A 22,305-nucleotide genomic window follows, 5' to 3' on the forward strand; every position below is an offset into this window, starting at 1 on the left:
AGGTTTCAGTCTCTGCAGTAACTTGCTCCTACCTTGTTCCCAGAGCTCCTGGCTCAGAGGCAGGGACACTGCAACTGCAGCACTCAACCTTCAATGGTCCTGATTTTGTTAAGAGACAAATGTGCCAGTCTAGATCAGACAGAATCCTTCGGTAGGTGTTTGCCTTCCAAACAGCGCATGATGCTCCTTGACACATTTCAACCTGTTAATTAATCTGATACTGAATATTTCATCATAAGTTTTGCAGATACTGGAAATCTCGAAGCTCGGAGATGTTGACCAAGTCAGGAGAGGTGCAGTGACATGGTTCAGATTGATGACTTTTATTCTAATGAGCGTGTCTTTTTTTAGACCAGTAATATGTTCTTACTGCAGCTTTGTCATCTTGCAAGCGCAAAAATAACGAACAAGAACTTCCGTGGAGTTTCCCCTTGTTAGGGAATTGGCTGGCCGTTCGCTCAATGGCTTTTGTTCAACGGCTGAAGTTTATTATTTTGTTGTTTTGTGTCGGCCAAACGAACTGCGTGCCCCGGGTGTTCCTGCCCCTTTAACGAAGAGAGGAAAGCCAGTTCTGGGCGATTGCTGGATATTTCACACCTTGGGGGCTACACAGACAGACAGACAGAGAGGGAGGGAGGGAGACATGCAGCTCCAGAAAACAGCCCCGCCGATCTGATTGCACAGCCAAGCCTCCCCCCTTCTCCCAGAGGTCCCTCTCACTCACTTCAAACTGCAGCTGGGAAACAGTGCGTTCGATTCCCATTCCCTCCGGTTACAGTGGAACGGGGAAAAAGGTGGGGGGAAAGGACAGTGGAAGAGGGGGGAGAGATTAATGCAAAAGCTCCAGATTACCAGAAACAGGTAAGCAACTCTCAATCTTTGCAGGCGCACAGAGACAATGATGGGTTTGCGCTAAAGAAATTATTTCCACTAACCACTGAGGCGCCCATTGTTGAAACTTTTCTTTACCCGCAAAGAATAATGAAATTGAAACTTAAAACGGTCATTGTTTCGGCGGGATGGGGCTGGAAGGATTTTAATTGAGTCGTTTAACATTAGACTGAGCTGCACCGAGGGCAGTGTGTTTGGTCTGTTTGCCCCCGGGGGTATTTATAAGGCGGTTGCCGCGGGTGGGATTCTCTCCTGAAATTGACACAATCTCATTTCTCTCTCTCTCTTTCTCTTTAGTCAGTTTCAGAGCGGCTCTCCGGCGCTAGGCATGGCCAAGTGGCTGAGGGATTATTTGAGTTTCGGGAGCCGCCGTCTCCCTCCCCAGCCTCCCAAACCCGACTACACTGAGAGCGAGATCCTGAAAGCCTACCGAGCCCAGAGGAACCTGGACTTCGAGGATCCGTACGAGGAGAGTGAGAGCAGAGGCCGGGCTCCAGACGCTGAGCACTCACTGGGAGTCTCTCCCCAGCACCAGAAACCTGCTAGCCCCGATATCAAGTATGTTTCCCCCAAACACCGTCTTATTAAAGTGGACAGCACCGAGCTGGGTAACAGGGCAAAGATACTGAGCACAGAGGAGCCGAAGGGCAAGTCTGAGACTGTGAGTAGTCACGTTTTAATCTCTCCAGCCACTTTCCCATTGCAGGATATTATTTTCTGTGTAAAACTTCTGGGGAATGGGTTACTTCACAAGGAGGGGCACTGGAGGTCTTTATTTTCTTTTACTCCTTCTCTTTGTCCCTATGGTGTTCCCTATTGATGCCCCCAACACATTGACTGCTGCTATCTCAAACCCAACCCTGCTGGCTTTCTCTGTCTCTGTCCTTGAGCAGTCACTGCTCCCTCCTGGTAACTGCCCTGATGCAGACAATCTGTCCCCTGTCTGTACCCCCTTGTCACTACATCAGCACACACTCTGTCCCCTATATATCCCCCCGTCACTGTCTCAGCACACACTTTGTCCCCTGTCTATACCCCCCCACCCCGTCACTACATCAGCACACACTCTGTCCCCTGTCTATACCCCCTTGTCACTGTATCAGCACACACTCTGTCCCCTGTCTATACCCCTGTCACTGCCTCTGCACACAGTCTGTCCCCTATCCACACCACCCCGTCAGTGCATCAGCACACACTCTGTCCCCTGTCTATACCCCCTTGTCATTGCCTCAGCACACACTCTGTCCCTTGTCTATACTCCCATCACTGCCTCAGCACACACTCTGTCCCCTGTCTATACCCCTGTCACTGCCTCAGCACACACTGTCCCCTGTCTATACCCCTGTCACTGCCTCAGCACACACTCTGTCCCCTGTCTATACCCCTGTCACTGCATCAGCACACACTCTGTCCCCTGTCTATACCCCTCTCTTTATCCTTGTCACTGCCTCAGCACACACTCTGTCCCCTGTCTATACCCCTCTCTTTATCCTTGTCACTGCCTCAGCACACACTCTGTCCCCTGTCTATACTCCCGTCACTGCCTCAGCACACACTCTGTCCCCTGTCTATACCCCCTTGTCATTGCCTCAGCACACACTCTGTCCCTTGTCTATACTCCCATCACTGCCTCAGCACACACTCTGTCCCCTGTCTATACCCCTGTCACTGCCTCAGCACACACTGTCCCCTGTCTATACCCCTGTCACTGCCTCAGCACACACTCTGTCCCCTGTCTATACCCCTGTCACTGCATCAGCACACACTCTGTCCCCTGTCTATACCCCTCTCTTTATCCTTGTCACTGCCTCAGCACACACTCTGTCCCCTGTCTATACCCCTCTCTTTATCCTTGTCACTGCCTCAGCACACACTCTGTCCCCTGTCTATACTCCCGTCACTGCCTCAGCACACACTCTGTCCCCTGTCTATACTCCCATCATTGCCTCAGCACACACTCTGTCTCCTGTCTATACCCCTTGTCACTGCCTCAGCATACAGTCTGTCCCCTGTCTATACCCCTGTCACTGCCTCAGCACACACTGTCCCCTGTCAATACCCCTGTCACTGCCTCAGCACACACTGTCCCCTGTCTATACCCCTGTCACTGCATCAGCATGCAACTCTGTCCCATGCACTCTCCGCCTCCCACTGCTGCCCCCTGTCTGTATACGCTCTTACTACTTCACACCTTCTGCCCCCAAGTGCCTCTGCCTCCCAATCCATCCCCCCTGTGCCATCTGCTCTATGTCTGTTTGCCCCTACACTGTTGCTGCTGCAGTGCATTCTCTGCCCCCACACATTCTGCCTTCCATTGTAGCCCCCACACGCTCCCTGTTTGCCATCCCCCTGCTGCTGTGCCCTTACACACTCTGCTCCCCACCCCATCACTGCCCCAGCAAGCCCTCTGCCCTGACATGCTCTCTCTGCTGCTCCTGTCTCTCCCTGATGACTCTTTTATCTCTGTCACTGCCACCTGTGCCATGCTCTTGCCCTCCTCTTGCCTCGCCTGGTGATTGCACTACTCCCTGTTGCCTCACCTTGTTTTTCCACACTGTCCACTCACTTTACCTGCCTTGTTCATCTGTCTCTCCTCCTCTGACTACATCTCATGTTGCTGATCATCTTTAGTCTCCCCCCCCCCCCCCCCCCCCCCATGACCCCCAATGACATCCCAACTTTTCCTCCTCTATGCCTTATGCCTCGGACCAGCATTTCTCCCAATCGCTAGGTAAATCGATCCCAACTAATACAGACCCTTTGCAATTACCATCAGGACTCCTGACTTCAGGAGCTGAAACTGAATAGCATTTCAGCTGACAGAAATATCAGCAATCCAGTCATACAGAGAGGCAACAGAGGTTCAAGGCGATTGTTCAATTTCAAAGTTCTCTAAGCATTCATAAATCGTCAGTTTAACATTTTCCATTGCCTCTTTGAGTGACAGCCTTATAACTGTCTGTGTCTCGCCTATTGTATGTCATACATGTCACTTACGGGTCTGTAATGCATTAAATCCTCACACAGCTGAACTATTTCAGACCCTATTAATTCTCTACGATTTACCTAAATGCTGACCTGGAGCCCTGATAATACTGTGATTTTGCATTTGGAAAAGCAGTTGATGAATATAATTTTTGTTTTACATATTTATCCTGTAAATTGTACACTAACATTCTTCAAGAGGCTGCATTCGACCTTGGTGTAATTGTTACCTTGAATTGATATCATTGCATTTTGCTGATAGCTCCACACAGCCGGCAAGACTGCACATTAATTGGCAGAGTGATGTTAAATGTTCTCTGACTGGCTATCTCAGCCTGAGGCTCATTAATTCCTGTCAATTCTCATCAAATGATAAAGTCTTTTGATGCGTTTTATTTTGTCTCGACTCGTCTTGTCCTCCCTTCCCCGTTCGTATTTTCGCCTGTTCATTTCTGAAGTTGCTGACTCTCATCGACAACAACCAACTTAAGGAGTGCCTTTTGGCATAGTGAGCTGTCCCAGACACCTCACGGGAACATAGTAAAGCAAAGGACGACACTGTACAGAGATATTGGATCCGATGATTGATTGAAAGCAGTAAATTTTAAGGAGCATGGGAGAGGACGAAAGTGAAGTGACGAGGTGGGAGAGGGTCCGAGGCCTAGAAAGTGCAGTCAAAGAGTGGTGGAGTAATCAAAATTGATAGGTGCACAAGAAGGTGGGATTGGAGAAATGTAGATATCCTGAAGAGTTGTGAGTTTGGAGGAGATTATGAAAAGGTAAGGGTGATTTGAAAACGAAGATGAGAATTTTAGAATCAAACTGCGCTTGACCAGGAACCAATAGGTGTTCAAAAACTTGCCTCAGAATCTGATGGGAGACCAACATTGCAAACAGACTGGCTTAATCCTAGAGTGTTGCCAGGGAGGGGAATGCAGTTAACAGCAATGTCCGCATACACGTTATAAAAAAGGTATCTTTGTATTTTTCTATGGTTTTCATTGGACTGCAGTGGGAAGTGACTTTCAAATATTGAGGATTGTGGAAGAGTTGCTGGATTCTTTAAAAACAGGTACAGTAATGGGTGCTCATTGTGGGTGCTGTTTACACTGATGTTTGTTCAAGTGGGTGGTGGTGGGGTTTGAGTTTATGATCGATAAACTCGAGCTGTGGGTGTGGAGAGCTGGTTAACAAGGGAGATTCAGCTGGTAACTGTCATAGAATCAGAGAATCCCTACAGTGTGGAAGCAGGCCATTGAGTCTATCCCAACACCCTGAAGAGCATCTCACCCAGACACACAGTACCCACCCTATCTCTGCACACCCCATGGCTAATCCACCTAATTTACATACCACTGAACACTATGGATTATATAGCATGGCCAATCCATCTAACCTGCACTTTTTTGGACTGTGGGGAGAAGCTGGAGTACTCACAGGAAACATGGGGAGAATGTGCTAACTCCACAGTCGCCCAAGGGTGGAATCAAACCTGGGTCTCTGGCACTGTGCTGTAGCATTGCTAACCATTGAGCTGCCATGCCAATCTAAAGAGCTGATTGGTCTGCGTAATAGTGACCTGTCGTCGATGACAAAGGTTTTCTACTTGCCAACAGCTATGTGATTGGCTTCCAGTAGTGGAACAGCTTGTGGATGCGAGTGAGAGAACCTGAAGCCTTCAGAATGAGCTGTCAACAGGTTGCTATTGGTAGCAGTTGAGAATGTGGTGCTGGAAAAGCACAGCAGGTCAGGCAGCATCCGAGGAGCAGGAAAAGTGACGTTTCGGGCATAAGCTCTTCATCACCCTTCCTGATGAAGGGCTTACACCTGAAACGTCGATTCTCCCGCTCCTCAGATGCTGCCTGACCTGCTGTGCTTTTCCAGCACCGCACACTCGACTCTGATCTCCAGCATCTGCAGTCCTCACTTTCTCCTGTTTTTGGTATCTGCCCCTGTGATGACAAGGCCTAGTGTGTGGGGACTGGAGTAAGGACATGAGACATGGTACTCTGGCCTTAAAAGTATTGAACTCTATATTGAGTCCTGAGGGCTGCAGAGTTCCCAAGTGGAAAATGAGATGCAATTTTACCCAGCTTGCCCTGAGCTTGGCTGGAGCACTGCAGCCAGAGATGTCGGCCTGGGAACTTGGTGGTAGATTGAAGTGGCTGCTAACACAAAGTTCAGGGTCATTTTTGCAGGCAGAATGTGGGTATTCTGTGAAGCAGTCACCTAGTCTACACTTTATCTCCCCCATGTAGAGCAGACCACCCTGTGAGCAGCAAATGCAGTTCTGAGGGAGGGTCACTCAATCCAAAACATGAACTCTGCTTTCTGTTGATCGATGCTGAGCTTTTCCAGCAATTTGTGTTTTTGTTTCTGACTTACAGCATCTGCAGTTCTTTCGGTTTTTAATGCAGTCGGTTAGTTTGAATGAGGTGCAGATAAATGACCACTTCACCTCGAAGGTGTGTTTGGGGCCTTGGTTTGGAGAAATGTAATTAAATTGGGGAAATTTGCATACTCTGGTAAAATCTTTCACTTTTTTCGTGACTCTGTAAAAAGCAGAATGGATTTCCAGTGCACTAATCCAGTAAAACGTGATAACAAATAAATGGAGCTGGTGACTAGAGAATAGAGTCGGGAGGCCTAACTAAAGGCAATGGTTTCAGCCATCCCAGTACTTAATTGAAATTAAGTGGGAGCAGGAAGAGAAGAAATTGCAAGAGATTCTCTGGTAACGCTTTGATAAGAATGGACTGTCACTGGGTAGAGTTACTTAAGGACAGCCACATGATGCTACCTAGGGTTGCCTCCAGGGTGTGCAGCTATTCAATCCTCTGATTGTACCATATTAATGATTCATGTACTGACTACAAATAACAAAACAAAATCGAAGGAAAGATTTTTCTCAGCTGTCACTGCCATTTTCATCATATAAACTTCCACCATACACTTCCAGCATTGGTACATCCTTCAGCCACATTGAGTTCCCACAACCAGTTTGGAGAAACAGAATAGATTTTGTTACCCAATAACATTTATCTTGCCTGTTAATGAAATGGTGGCAATATTCTTTCTCTGATCTCCAGTATTTTTGTAAATAATTGAATGAATATGTTCAGACAAACTGTCAAACGTTTACTTTCATTTAAATGGTGAGTGATGCTCCTCCATGGCTCATTTGAGCAATGCCCAGGTGATTATTGTACAATTCCAGGGAATATTTGGACATTTTGCAGCGCCACTCCCACGCCATTGATCAGCGTTTAATGGTGAACCTAGGTTGGGAGTTGAGTTAAGGGGAAAGATGCAGAGCAATGATAGCTTCTTATCCACAAACACACAGCATCCCAGCTGGCTTCTTCTCCCCCACCTTCCAAAGCCAGGCCCCGACCCATTGCAGTGCTGTGGCTAGCAGTTCAGCCAAAATGTAGCATGGCCTGGCAACCAGCTCTGGCCCTTCCTCTTCCTTATAGTTGATTATTATACAAGGCACTGGGGCCTAGTCAGGAAATGCATGGCTGCTTTTGAAAGTGAGTCTTCACCTCGATGATCTATTGCACATTACAGGAACTCCTGCAGTGATTGGAATACCAGGCTAACCATTTATCAGTTATATTTCCTTTCATTTGTTCCTGCTTCATGGAACAAGAGCAGGTCTGCAATAAAGCTCCCGAGTTGAATTTTGAATGAGCTGTGTTCTTTTATATACAACCCAGTTGTATTTTATTTTTCCTCTGACTCTTGATTTGCAATGGCATTTCACGAAGTAGTTTCCACCAAGTGGAGGTTAGACTGTATTTTAAAGCTTTACTGCAAAGGTCATGGTGCAGGGCATCATGATTGACAACTAGATACAAGAGCAATAAATCTAGGAGCAACTGGTGCCAGCATAAGGTTTTAAAATCTTGTAGGGAGAAGAACGACATTGAGGTGACGATTTCAATTTTAATCCCCTTTTTAAAGTAAGAATGCACTGTTAAGTTCTTGTGCCTTGAATTTAACAGTGAGGATGCCGTGGAAATGCCAGTGTGTAGATTAGAGTACAGGTTATTCTGCAATAACGTGACCACTGTGTTCTTTGTCAACCTCGTGCTATGGAAAGCCACTATAGAAAATCGCACTGTAGAACATAGTTGTAGAAAATTGCCATACGGTTGGTTTTGCTAAAATGGACATTACTTCAACGTGAATTAGCTTTAAGGCGATTGGACAAATTTAGACCATTAGTAAACTTTCCTTCCCTTTTTTTGGCTATAATGCAATTCATGGTCCTATTGGTTTAAATGGCAGTGCTGTTACACGATTCTCCTATAACTAAGGATCGCACGGGTACAGACTATTGTGTTATTATCAGAAGCTGTTCAGTAGAAAGTTTGCATTATCCAAACAACATCCATAATTTGTTAGTCGCGTTATAGCCGACTCATGTAGCATTATACCAGAACGACCTGCATTTGAAATTTGCAAAGAGAAATGCAAGAAGGTTGAATAATCCATCACTTATTTTTATCAATTAACTGGAATCCAGGAAGGCTGGAATGAGGGAAAAGGTTTCCTGCAAGAAGGAGAAAGTGGGGATTGCAGATGCTGGAGTCGAGAGTCGAAAATTTCCAGCACCTTTCACTCGACGTCCTGTGAGAAAAGTCAGGCAATGTTACGTTTCTTCTTGTATCCCATTCGGGAAGATGAGAAAGATACTGTGACTGCATCATATATCAAAGTTTTGTATACCTTGTGCAGATTTACAGGATTTAAGGGGTTTAAGTTGTTCAGCTTTGCCTTTAGAGTTTCCTAATAAAAGAGATACCTCTTGGTGCCACAGAGAGTAGTGCTTTTAAATTAGTCAATTCAGTCGTGTCTTGGCAGAATTGGCATCTTGGTGACAGCAACCAGGGACTGGCAGTGGTGGTGGGTACAATCAAAAGAGGCCAGAAGTCAGACGACACCAGGCTATAGTCCAACAAGTTTATTTGAAATCACACTCTTTTGGAGCGTGACACTCTGTCTGACCTCTGACCTTGTCCGTCTTAGTCCAACTCCAGCACCTCTACATCATCGCTATCAAAAGACTCATTGGCGTGGTTTCCTGCAGCATCGATGCAAAACAGCTTTGTGACAAAAGTTCAAAGCAACCCAATGCTGAAAGTGCCGTGTTCCTAGGAAAGCAGTTGTTGCTGCGAGTTTAAGACACCCGTGTTTGCATTAATGGGAATTAATGTGGAGTTGAGGCCACAATCCGATCCAGCTATGAAGCTAGTGACCATCAGAGCAGCTTCAAGGGGCTGAATGGCCTACTCTTCCTAATTCACGTGTTTGTATTAACCTGTAAATAGAGGGTGATAGCTACATTATTAAAAGGACAAATTCAAAATACAGTGGTTTTGGAAATCTGAAATAAAAATAGAAAACACTGGAATTACTGAGCAGGTCAGATGACCTGGTTAGGGAGAGAAGCAGAGTTTTAGGTCTGGATCTTTCTTTATTAAAAGAATATATCTTTTCATTGACCATCACTGAAATCATAAAATAAAGAGTTGGTCCAGGAAAAGTTGCAGTGAAGCTAAAGAATTTTTGCAGAAATGGATCATTATAAGGTCCATAACTGAGATGTTTGCTCTTGACTGGACCTAATGTATTTGTGACCCATCTCATGTTAGCCGGATGTGATTCCAACCCTCTTCCTTCACCTTTTGAAATTTGAATTTGCACCTAGCCCAGATTGGTGATAAGTGACAGCTGTCAACAATTTGCAGCAATTTAATAACTCTGCCTCATTCTTGTATTTTCACTACTGAGTAGAGAAAGTCTGCAAAATAGCAAGTAAAAGCTCTCGAGGTGGTTTATATCCTCCATTGCCTGTCTTGTCAGGCTGATTCTCTGACAGCCAGTCATGTGTGAACCATTATTTCTTCCAGTTAAAGGTTAGGAACAATGAAACTGTCAAGCACTCTGTTTCTTTGCAACCTAGTCAGACACTGTGGCCATCATCTTGGACTGAACAAGCCTGGCTGCAATCTATTTGTATCCAAACTGAGCTAATGACACCATATCTTCTCTGTCACAAAGGTTGCATATTTCCGCCTTGGTAATGTCCACCCTCCACTTGATGATTGTATATTTGACTGCACGAGTGCTTTGATATTAAAATTTTATTTCCCTGACTTGAATGTCTCTATAGCCTCTCCCCTCTCTATCTCTAACTCCCTCCAATCCTCTGAAGACTTTTATGATCCTTCAGCTCTGTGTTCTTGTGCACCTATGCTCTCTTCATCCATTGGTGGCCTCCATTTCTGCACCCCAGCTCTACAATTTGCTCCCTGAAATGTATTATACTCCCTCACCTCTGTTTAAGATGCTTTTAAAAATCTCCTTGTCTAAGCATTTAGTCAGGAGAGCCAGATGGAGTTTAATTTAGATAAATGTGAGTTTCTGCATTTTGGAAAAGCAAATCAGGGCAGGACTTGCACAGTTAATGTTAAGGTCTTGGGGAGTGTTGCCAAACAAAGAGACTTTGGAGTGCAGATTCATAGTTCCTTGAAAGTGGAGTCACAGGTAGATAGGATAGTGAAGAAGGCATTTAGTACACTTGCCTTTAGATTAGATTAGATTCCCAACAGTGTGGAAGCAGGCCCTTCAGCTCAACAAGTCCACACCGACCCTCCGAAGAGCAACACACCCAAACCCATTCCCCTATGTTTACTCCTGACTAATGCACCTAATACTACGGGCAATTTAGTACGGCCAATTCACCTGACCTGCACATCTTTGGACTGTGGGGGGGAGACCAGAGCACCCTGGAGGAAACCCATGTCAGTAGATTGAGTATAGGAGTTGGAATGTTATGTTGTGGCTATATAGGACATTGGTTAGGGCACTTTTGCATTTAATTCTGGTCTCCTTCCTATCAGAAAGATGTTGTGAAACTGGAAGGAGTTCAGAAAAGGATGTTGCCAGGACTGGAGGGATTGAGGTATAGGGGGAGGCTGAATAGGGTGGGGTTATTTTCCCTGGAGCATCAGAGGCTGAGGGGTGACCATGCTGAGGTTTATAAGATCATGAGGGGCATGGATAGAGTAAGCAAACAAGGTCTTTTCCCCAAGGTGGAGGAGTGCAAAAACTAACGGGCATAGGTTTAAGACCTAAGGGACCTAAGGGTGGGTGTGTGTATGGAATGAGCTGCCAGAGGAAGTGGTGGAGACTGTTGTGATTACAGCATTGAAAAGGCACCTGGATGGGTACGTGAATAGGAAGGTTTTAGACTGATATGGGCCACATGCTGGCAATTGGGACTAGATTAAGTTAGGATATCAGGTCAGCATGGAACAAGTTGGACACTGATCTGTTTTCATGCTGTATATCTCTATGACCTGCCCTAACATCTCCTTCTCTAACTGAAAGTCGCAAGATGTGTCACAGATAGTCAACTACTATGTTAAAGCTGTCTGATGTATGCTGATTGTAAGATCTGCTGGCCTCAATCTTGGAATGGCAGCTTAAACATCGTCAAAAGCTGCTCCAGAAATCTCTTTGCAGTAGACTTCATATCCTCTACTGTTGTCTAAATTTAATGGGGATGCAAACTTAACCTTCTTTGGCTATATTTGTAAATGTTTTAGAAGGATATTGCCAGAGCTGGAGGGATTGAGCTATAGGGAGAGGTTGAATCGGCTGGGACTGTTTTCCCTGGAGCATTGGAGGCTGAGGGGTGACCTTATACAGATTTATAAAATCATGAGGAGCATGGATACGATAAATAGACAAGGTTTTTTTCCTGGTGTGGGGCAGTCCAGAATTAGAAGGCATAGACTTAGGGTGAGAGGGAAGCAAATTAGAAGGGACCTCAGGGGCAACTTTTTCACGCAGAGGGTGGTACGTATATGCGATGAGCTGCCAGAGGAAGTGGTGGAAGCTGGTACAATAACAGTTAAGTGACATCTTGATGGGTATATGAATAGGAAGGGTTTAGAGGGATATGGGCCAAGTGCTGGCAAATGGGACTAGATTAGGTTAGGATATCAGGTCGGCATGGAATGAGTTGGTCCGAAGGATCTGTTTCCGTGCTGCACATCTCTATGACTCTACCTGAGCCAATGTGTACTTGTGTATTGCTGTTGTCAAGCTGCCCATTGGGTAGCTGGTTTTGGTATACAGGGGAACCTCGATTATCCGAACTTGATGGGCGGGCAATATTTCGTTCGGTTAACAATTATTCGGTTAATTATTCAAATGCCTTTCCTCTGGGGCTCAGAGTTTTTAAAGTCTGCTCCCCATTCAGGAGACTGCAGCAGCACACAGCACATGAGGCCCTGCCCCCAACATGGGCCCAGGCCCCCGCCCCCGTGCAACACAGCCTCCCCTATCCAACACCCCCGCCCCTAACCCCATGCAACACAGCGCCCCCGTCCAGCACCCCTGCCCCCAACCCCATGCAACACCGCTCCCCACCCTCAATGCCCCCGCCACAACCCCATGCAACACAGCCTCCCTGTCCAGCACCCCTGCCCCCAACTCCATGCAACACCACTCCCCACCCTCAACACTCCCGCCCCCAACCCCATGCAACACCGCTTCCCGCCACCAACCCTATGCAACACCACCCCCCCAGCCCCAAGCCTGTGCAACACTGCCCCCCCTGCCCCCAACCCCGTGGAACACCACCCCCTGCCCCCAACCCCATGCAACACCACTCCCCACCCTCAACACCCCTGCCCCCAACCCTGTGCAGCAACTCCCCCCCCCCCCCCCCCCCCCCCCCAACCCCAAGCCTGTGCAACACCGCCCCCCCGCCCCCAACCCCGTGCAACACCACTCCCCACCCTCAACACCCCTGCCCCCAACCCTGTGCAGCAACACCCCCCCCAGCCCCAAGCCTGTGCAACACCGCCCCCCGCCCCCAACCCTGTGCAACACCGCTCCCCACCCTCAACACCCCCGCCCCCAACCCCGTGCAACACACCACCCTGCCCCCCCCCAGCCCCAACTCCATGCTGCACCTGCCCCCAACCCCGTGCAACAATCCCCCCCCCCCCTCCCCCAGTCCCAACCCTGTGTAACACTGCCCGCCCCACCTCCCCCCTCTTCTCCCCCCCCCCCCCCCCCCCCCCAATCCACAGACGGCCCCACACACAACTTTTTGACAGGTTCGACCTTTGTCCTGTACAGTACAATGTTGGAGAGATTATCTGGGGAAGGGGGTGGGGTTAGGGTACAGCCCTCTGTAGAACTCCGGGGAGAGTGTGTGAGGGGAGAGAGAGGGCAGGCGGTCAGCCATTCGGAGACGGTGCTGTTTAATCAATGTAAACAAAAGAGGCGATCTTTGTTGTAATGTTTCCATCCGGACCTTGAGATCTCCTTCAGGCAATCTGACTTCCAGATAATTGGTATTCGGATAATTGAGTTTCCTATGTATTCAGGTAGACTTGGATTTTGGTATGAACCTTTTAGTTTACTGATTCAAACGTACACCCCAATCTGTCATCTGACTCAATGGCGTTCTTTAACATGTGAGTTGCCAAACCAAGAGTTCAACTTTAAAAAGAGGTCACAGCTACACCAAGCCCTATTGTTGTGTGAAACTGTTCAGCATGGGTCACAACACCCTGGCTGATTGTCCTGGCCTGAAGGTGTTATATCCAGTTATTCCATCCACTGTAGACCAAAACGTGGATTTTTTTTTCTCCCCCCTGCTCCTCGGATGCTGCCTGACACTGCTGTGCTTTTCCAGCACGATTCTAAGATCAGTCACCTCAGGATAGTCTGGGGATCAAGTACCCTGCTTTACTGATGTGTGTTTTGAAAAGGAAGCAGCCCTTTTATAGAACATGCTCATTAGCTGCCATGCTGAACTTTTCAGGTTACTTCATTTCTTTGACATAAAGTTGAGTTGGTGTGGGGGGTTCGTACTTGTAAAAGGAGCTTGTACTTTCCTATTGAAGTGGCTGTAACATTATATTCTGACCAGTCTGATGGACACTTCCTGTCCTGACAGCTTGGGTAGCTTATACTTTGAGGTCTGGCCAATAAACTTCAAATTTCCCTTTTGTCCCTCCCCCCCCCCCCCCAAACAAAAAGCAGCCAAATAATAAGTAAAAGTGATTAGGAGGGTCCCAGACCACAAGCTGTCTCGACTCTTTAGTCATGTCTGAATATCACATGGGCCTTTTATTGGCCCCAACTCTGGCAAGCACTTGGCTAAAATTCACATCATAATTCGACAATGCATCACCTCCACAAAAGTAAGTGGAAAGGCAAATTGTGAAGGGATGAAAGTATTTCACAAGGAGATAGTGACTGGTGAAATAAGTGGATAAAAATGGAATATAATATAGGAAAATGCGAAGTCATTCATTTTGGAAGGAAGAACGAAAGGAGATAGAGAATCCTTAGAGTATAAAGGCAGTAGATATACTTAAGAGGGAAATCAGGAGGGCAAAAAGAGGACCTGAGATAGCTTTGGCAAATAGGGTTAAGGAGAATCCAAAGAGTCTTTACAAATACATTAAGTACAAAAGGGTAATTGGGGAAAGAATAGGGCCCCTCATTGGTCAGCAAGGTGGCCTTTGTGTGGAGCCGCAGGAGATGGGGGAGATATTAAATGTGTATTTTGCATCAGTATTTACTGTGGAGAAGGGTATGTAAGATATGGAATGTAGGGAAATAGATGGTAAAATCTTGAAAAATGTCTGCATTATACAGGAGGAAGTGCTGGATGTCTTGAAACATGTACAAGTGAATAAATTCCTAGGACCTGATCAGATATACCCTAGAACTCTGTGGGAAGCTAGGGAAGTGATTGCTGGGCTCCTTTACTGAGATATTTGTATCATCGATAGTCACAGGTAAGGTGCCGGAAGACTGGAGGTTGGCTAATGTGGTGCCACTGTTTAAGAGAGTGGTAAGGACAAGCCAGGGAACTATAGACTTGTGAACCTGATGTCAGTGGTGGGCAAGTTGTTGGAGGGACTCCTGAGGGACAGGATGTACATGTATTTGGAAAGGCAAGGACTGATTAGGGATAGTCAACATGGCTTTGTGCGTGGGAAATCATGTCTCACACACTTGATTGAGCTTTTTGAAGAAGTAACAAAGAGGATTGATCAGGGGCAGAGCAGTAGATATGCTCTATATGGACTTAAGTAAGGTGTTTGACAAGGTTCCCCATGGGAGACTGGTTAGCAAGGTGAGATCACATGGAATACTGGGAGAATTAGCCAGTTGGATACAGAACTGGCTCCATGGTAGGAGACAGAGTGTGCTGGTGGCGCATTGTTTTTCTAACTGGAGGCCTATGACCACTGAAGTGCCACAAGGATTAGTGCTGGATCCACTACTTTTCATCATTTATATAAATGATTTGTATGTGAACATAAGAGGTATAGTTAGTAAGTTTGCAGATGACATCAAAATTGGAGGTGTAGTGGACAGCGAAGAAGGTTACCTCAGATTACAACAGGATCTTGATCAGATGGGCCAATGGGCTGAGGAGTGGCAGATGGATTTTAATTTAGATAAAGGGCTGTATTTTGGGAAAGCAAATCTTAGCAGGACTTTTACATTTAATGGTAAGGTCCTAGGGAGTGTTGCTGAACAAAGAGACCTTGGAGTTCAGGTTCATAGTTCCTTGAATGTGGAGTCACAGAGTAGACCGGGTAATGAAGAAGGCATTTGGTATGCTTTCCTTTATTCGTCGGAGTATTGAGTACAGGATTTGGGAGGTCATGTTGTGGCTATACAGGACATTGGTTAGGCCACTTTGGGAATATTGCATGTAGTTCTGGTCTCCTTTCTATTGGAAAGATGTTGTGAAACTTGAAAGGGTTAGAAATAATTACAAGGATGTTGCCAGGATTGGAGGATTTGAACTATTGGGAGAGGTTGAATAGGCTGGGGCTCATTTCCCTGGAGCAACAGAGGCTGAGGGGTGACCTTATAGAGGTTTATAAAATCATGAGGGGCATGGGTAGGATAAATAGACAAATCTTTTCCCTGGGGTGGGGGTTCAAGGAATAGAGGGCATAGGTTTAGGGTGAGGGGGGAAAGATATATGAAAGAGACCAGAGGAGCAACTTTTTCATGCAGAGGATGGTATGTGTATGGAACGAGCTGCCAGAGGAAATGGTGGAGGCTAGTACAATTGCAACATTTTAAAAGGCATCTGGATGGGTATATGAATAGGAAGGGTTTGGAGGAATATGGGGCGGGTGCTGGCAGGTGGGACTAGATTGGGTTGGGATATTTGGTCGGCATGGAGTATTTGGACCTATAGGTCTGTTTCTGTGCTGTACATCTCTATGACTGTCAAACAGAATATTGTGTGCACAAAATACTGAAAACTTGCACACATCCAGCAGGTAACCAGGAAGGCCAATGGAATGCTGGGCTTTATTTCAACGTGGGTGGAGGAGAAGAGTAGGGAAATCTTAATGCAACTGTACAAGGTGCTGGTGAGACCACATCTGGAGTACTGAGTGTGTTGGTCCCCTTATTTAGTTGTACGCAGTTCATACGTTCCCTAGGATGATCCCTGGTATGGAGGGATTGTCTTGTGAGCAAAGCCTAAACAGTTTGGGACTGTACTCACTTGAGTTTAGAAGAATGAGCGATGATCACTTCGAAACACAGAATTCTCAAGGGACGTGACAGGGAAAATGTTGAGAAGATATCTCCCCTCACAATCCAAAGATGTGCAGATTAGGTGAATTGCCATGCTAAATTGTCCATAGTGTTCAGGGATGTGTAGGTTAGATGCATTAGTCATGGGAAATTTAGAGTAATAGGGTAGGGTAATGGGTCTGGTTGGGATACTGTTTGGAGGGTCAGTGTGCTTGTTGGGCCAAATGGCCTGTTTCCACACTGTAGGGATTCTATGATGATTCATGGGAGAGTCTAGGACCTGAAGGCATAGTCTTAGAGTAAAGGGGTGCCCAATTAAGCCTGAGCTAAGGAGGAATTTGTTCTTCAAGGGTTCTGAGTTAGTGTATAAGGCTGAGAGATTCTTGATCAGTCGCCGAATCAAGGGTAAATGGGGAAAGGCAGGATCATGGCCGTGAGGAACGTCAGATCAGCCATGATCCTATGGAATGGTGGAGCAGGCTTGAGGGTTGAATAGGCTATTTCTTATGTTCCTATTTATTATGGTCTTATCCAATGAGCATCACAGTAACAGGCTGGACCTTTGTGCTGTGGAATCAACCGTACTGCCAAGGTAGAATTTCCTGTCAATGGTTTAGGAAAGAGCTTTTGCTTTAACCTCAATGAGAAAAATGTACAAATGATTTTGATATCAGTTATTGTATTTACTCCCCCACCACCTTGGCCGCACCTCTTTTTTTTTCCAATACATCATCCTTTTGCACCTCTGCACAGCCCCTCCAAAACCTCATCCTCTCTCCTCCTTCCAACATTGGCAGTCATAACTTTAACCATCTCTACCATGAACTCTGAAATCCTCTCCCTATAACCTCTGTCTCTCCACCATTCTCTTGCCTTTGAGACCCTCCTCAAGGCAGTCTACCACTTTTGACCGCACTGCACCTAACATAACCTTTTATGTTTCAGAATCCACGTATGTGTTACCCTGCTACCCTCCGGCATGCTCCTGAGTTAGAGGTGCCATTGAAATGAAATTTGGTGAGGAAACTGTCAGCCGTATGGCTGTTCTCAGTATGTGAGTAGACAAGTATAGAAAAAATTATGATACTTGCTTGTGGGCGCATGCCTTGAAAGGCCATAAGCCACAGATTCCTGATCGCTCAAACCATTGTGAAGGTGCCTATGACCAAATGAAATCAGATGATAATCTCTGGGGATGAAAACATACATTTTTAATTCAGGCATGTTATGAGGCACCTCCATGGCAGATGGGACTTGTGCCGCACCATGTGGTTCAATTTGATTTGATACAGATGCAATGGTACAGATGCTATCACTGCACAGCTAAAACCCCTTGGATGGTATGAGGAAGCCCTTTTTAAGCAACTTGAAGACAAATGAATCCAGATTTGAAGGTTACCAGTCCCTTAAGAAGGCACTGTTACAAAACAAAAAGTTCTGAATGTTTGATTTAACAAAGCTCAAACTACAATGACATTTTGTGAATGTTATCAATGCAGTGCCCATCGGTCATGGGTGACTGTAAGTGAGGCAGTGGACACTATGTGCTCCCTCTCCAAGGACACCAAGGAACGATCATAAATGGGGAGAAAGTGAGGACTGCAGATGCTGGAGATCAGAGCTGAAAATGTGTTGCTGGAAAAGCGCAGCAGGTCAGGCAGCATCAAAGGAGCAGGGGAATCGACGTTTCGGGCATCAGCCCTTCTTCAGGAATGAGGAAAGTGTGTCCAGCAGGCTAAGATAAAAGGTAGGGAGGAGGGACTTGGGGGAGGGACGTTGGGAATGCGATAGGTGGAGGGAGGTCAAGGTGAGGGTGATAGGCTGGAGTGGGGTGGGGGCGGAGAGGTCAGGAAGAAGATTGCAGGTTAGGAAGGCGGTGCTGAGTTCGAGGGATTTGACTGAGACAAGGTAGGGGGAGGGGAAATGAGGAAACTGGAGAAATCGGAGTTCATCCCTTGTGGTTGGAGGGTTCCTAGGCGGAAGATGAGGCGCTCTTCCTCCAACCGTCGTGTTGCCATGGTCTGGTGATGGAGGAGTCCAAGGACCTGCATGTCCTTGGTGGAGTGGGAGGGGGAGTTGAAGTGTTGAGCTACGGGGTGGTTGGGTTGGTTGGTCCGGGTGTCCCAGAGGTGTTCTCTGAAACGTTCCGCAAGTAGGCGGCCTGTCTCCCCAATATAGAGGAGGCCACATTGGGTGCTGCGGATGCAATAGATGATGTGTGGGAGGTGCAGGTGAATTTGTGGCGGATATGGAAGTGTCCCTTGGGGCCTTGGAGGGAAGTAAGGGGGGAGGTGTGGGCGCAAGTTTTGCATTTCTTGCGGTTGCAGGGGAAGGTGTTGGGAGTGGAGGTTGGGTTGGTGGGGGATGTGGACCTGACAAGGGAGTCACGGAGGGAGTGGTCTTTTCAGAGTGCTGATAGGGGAGGGGAGGGAAATATGAACGCTGATAGGGGAGGGGAGGGAAATATGAACGCTGATAGGGGAGGGGAGGGAAATATCCACACACATCATCTGTTGCATCCGCTGCACCCGATGTGGCCTCCTCTATATTGGGGAGACAGGCCGCCTACTTGTGGAATGTTTCAGAGAACACCTCTAGGACACCCGGACCAACCAACCCAACCACCCCGTAGCCCAACACTTCAACTCCCCTCCCACTCTACCAAGGACGTACCGGTCCTTGGACTCCTCCATCGCCAGACCATGGCAACACGACGGTTGGAGGAAGAGCGCCTCATCTTCCGCCTGGGAACCCTCCAACCACAAGGGATGAACTCAGATTTCTCCAGTTTCCTCATTTCCCCTCCCCCCACCTTGTCTCAGTCAAATCCCTCGAACTCAGCACCGCCTTCTTAACCTGCAATCTTCTTCCTGACCTCTCCGCCCCCACCCTCTCTCCGGCCTATCACCCTCACCTTGACCTCCTTCCACCTATCGCATTCCCAACGCCCCTCCCCCAAGTCCCTCCTCCCTACCTTTTATCTTAGCCTGCTGGACATACTTTCCTCATTCCTGAAGAAGGGCTCATGCCCGAAACGTCGATTCTCCTGCTCCTTTGATGCTGCCTGACCTGCTGCGCTTTTCCAGCAACGCATTTTCAGCAATGATCATAAATGTGCAAGCTGTGTGTTGGGGAGAAGGCAAGCAGTCAAGCCCTTCAGTCACCCGCAGCCTAGACCTGTTAGGTCAGCTGTGAAACATTCAGCAATCAAGACTGTAAAGGCAATGTGGTCAAATTAATCCTGTTTTTGTCTGATGTCTAGTCACTTAGCTTTACGGCAGGAGTCAGTCAGCTGTCCACATACTGGGCTGTATACCTTTTCTACCTATGACCGTTCTCGCTAGAGTAAGCTTGGACGCATTCTTAGAAGTTTCATTCAATGATCTTCCACTTTCAACTGCCCTGCCGAGTGAAGCAACTTTCTGGTCCCTTGTGACTATTACTTGAATCAGTAAAACTAAAGTCTTCAAAGAAGAAGAAAGGAATTGAACTGATAAGTTTCATCCAACATTTTGATCACAGTGCCATCCAGGAAAGAAATCCTTGATTTCAAGAGGCTCTGAGATCACTCTAATAGCTCGGAAAACCATCTGGTGGCTCCCAGCCTGTGCTTGGCAACAACTTCATAGTGACTTCCATTTTTAGTAACCAGAAAGACTGGGGAATGCATTCAGTAAAATAAAACTTCTCTTTGCATTGCCTTTTGTTGTAACAGTTAAGGCCTCAGTTGGTATTTGCCGTTTCTGAGTCTCTAGTCAGCATGGACCCAGGGATTCTTGTTTCAATGATTATATAAGAACATAGGGGTTTGAACGTCACAATTTGCATGTACAGAGTTTTTCTATTAACTGCAGGGATGGGGGAGGGTCTGCGGTTTGCAGTGGTAGTTTTACTGATGTTGCAATTTCTGTAATTTTAAATGCCCAAGGTTCTCATTTTCTGTAAAGCAATGCTGGGCTCTCAGGGTTAGTCATTTGGAAACAATTGACAGCCTCTTAAAGCTGGGTTAGTTCATCTGTGCAATAAAGCAACTGGTAAAGCTATTAACATCGTCAGGGTCTTAGTGCTCACCGCATGTTTCATCTAGGATAAAATTATCCCGAAGCATTCTCTTTATTATGTCTGCTTCGTTTAAAGGGTTGAGTTAAACTCCTCTGTGGTTGCCCTGGAGCACTGTACCCAGTGGGGAACAGGAAACAGACTTGTTCGTGGGTGGGATGAGTGAACTGCATCCTGGCTGGAGTTCTGATATTTGTTTTGCTGCCAATTCATGTTAATTCAAAACTTGTGATGTAGTGGGATAAAACATTTCAACACAGCGAAAGAAAATTGGAAGAGCTGTGAGCAGCTCAATTCCGAATGGGTGACAAATCTGCAGAGCCAGTGCTTCTGATCGGAGAGCAGTCAAGCCCCTATTGTATCGCAACTCTGACAGCGAATATCAAAAGAGAAGGAAAATCCAGGGCAGCAGGTTTCTGTTTGAAATGCTCATCCAATCTCTCTCGGGGAAAGAAAAGCAGAGATGAATCGCAGCTGATACCAATGGGGCACAGTGCTGGGGCATAGTGCTAGGGTACAGTTGCCTGAGAACATATGACTTTGCCAGTTTTTAAAAGGAAAGGCTGCACTCCTGTGATGTTCTCTGGCTCTGCAAAGTTAGAGATTGTTCCTGACATTCCCTTTCTTCTCTGCTTATGTCTTCAGTCCCAAATTGCACCCTTCCCTCATTCAGACTGGAAGTTAAATACTCCAAGGTACTGTTCTTGCCTTGACTTCCTGTCACTGAGAAACAAATTAATTCTGATATTGTCATTTACAAGGATGTTGCCAGTGGAAGATTTGAGTTATAGGGAGAGGTTGAATTAGCTGGAGCTGTTTTCCCTGGAGGCTTTATAGAGGTTTATGAAATCACGAAGGGCATGGATAGGATAAATGGACAAAGTCTTTTCCCTGGGGTGGGGGAGTCCAGAACTAAAGGGCATAAGTTTGGGGTGAGAGGGGAAAGATATAAAAGAGAGCTAAGGGGCAACTTTTTCATGCAGAGGATGGTATGTGTATGAAATGAGCTGCCAGAGGAAGTGGATGTAGGTTTGCTCACTGAGCTGGAAGGTTCATTTACAGATGTTTCATCACCATACTGGGTAACATCTTCAGTGAGCCTCTGGATGAAGCACAGCGGATGATTCTTGCTTTCTATTTATATGTTTGGATTTCTTTGGGTTGGTGATGCCATTTCTTGTTCTTTTTCTCAGTGACATTACCTACATCCAGAACCTCGACCTGAGCTACAAATCTTCTCAAAACTTGCTGCCAGAGGAAGTGGTGGAGGCTAGTACAATTGCAACATTCAAAAGGCATCTGGATGGGTCTATAAATAGGAAGGGTTAGGAGGAATATGGGCCAGGTGCTGGCAAGTGGGACTAGATTAGGTTGGGATATCTGGTTCACGTGGATGAGTTGGACCAAAGGGTCTGTTTCCGTGCTGTACATCTCTCTGACTCTATATTGCCACTATTGGCACCTCATTTCTATCTCGGGCGACCGACTCAACACAGACATTTACTACAAACCGACCGACTCCCACAGCTACCTAGATTACACCTCCTCCAACCCTGCCCCCTGTAAAAACGCCATCCCATATTCCCAATTCCTTCGCCTCCGCCGCATCTGCTCCCAGGAGGACCAATTCCGCTACCAAACAGCCCAAATGGCCTCCTCCTTCAAAGACCGCAATTTCCCCTCCGACGTGGTCGACGATGCTCTCCACCACGTCTCCTCCACTTCCCGCACCTCCGCCCTTGAACCCTGTCCCTC

At 46.8% G+C, this 22,305-nt stretch overlaps 1 protein-coding gene across 4 annotated transcripts in view; it reads left to right on the forward strand.

The window, feature by feature from the left end:
- The first annotated feature begins 444 nt into the window (after positions 1–444).
- LOC140494547 (SH2 domain-containing adapter protein F-like) overlaps positions 445–22,305 on the forward strand; it is a 293,506-nt gene continuing 271,645 nt past the window's right edge. Inside the window, exons 1-2 of one of the 4 annotated variants that reach the window (XM_072593836.1) lie at positions 445–861; positions 1,189–1,552. In XM_072593836.1, the coding sequence (XP_072449937.1) occupies positions 833–861; positions 1,189–1,552 (393 nt within the window). In that variant the 5' untranslated portion in view covers positions 445–832. Of the gene's footprint in view, positions 862–983; positions 1,003–1,188; positions 1,553–22,305 lie in introns of those variants that run through there. The other 3 variants (XM_072593833.1, XM_072593835.1, XM_072593834.1) reach the window with 3 other exon arrangements.

Source organism: Chiloscyllium punctatum, chromosome 24 (assembly GCF_047496795.1).
Source record: "Chiloscyllium punctatum isolate Juve2018m chromosome 24, sChiPun1.3, whole genome shotgun sequence".
Classification (NCBI taxonomy): Eukaryota; Metazoa; Chordata; class Chondrichthyes; order Orectolobiformes; family Hemiscylliidae; genus Chiloscyllium; species Chiloscyllium punctatum.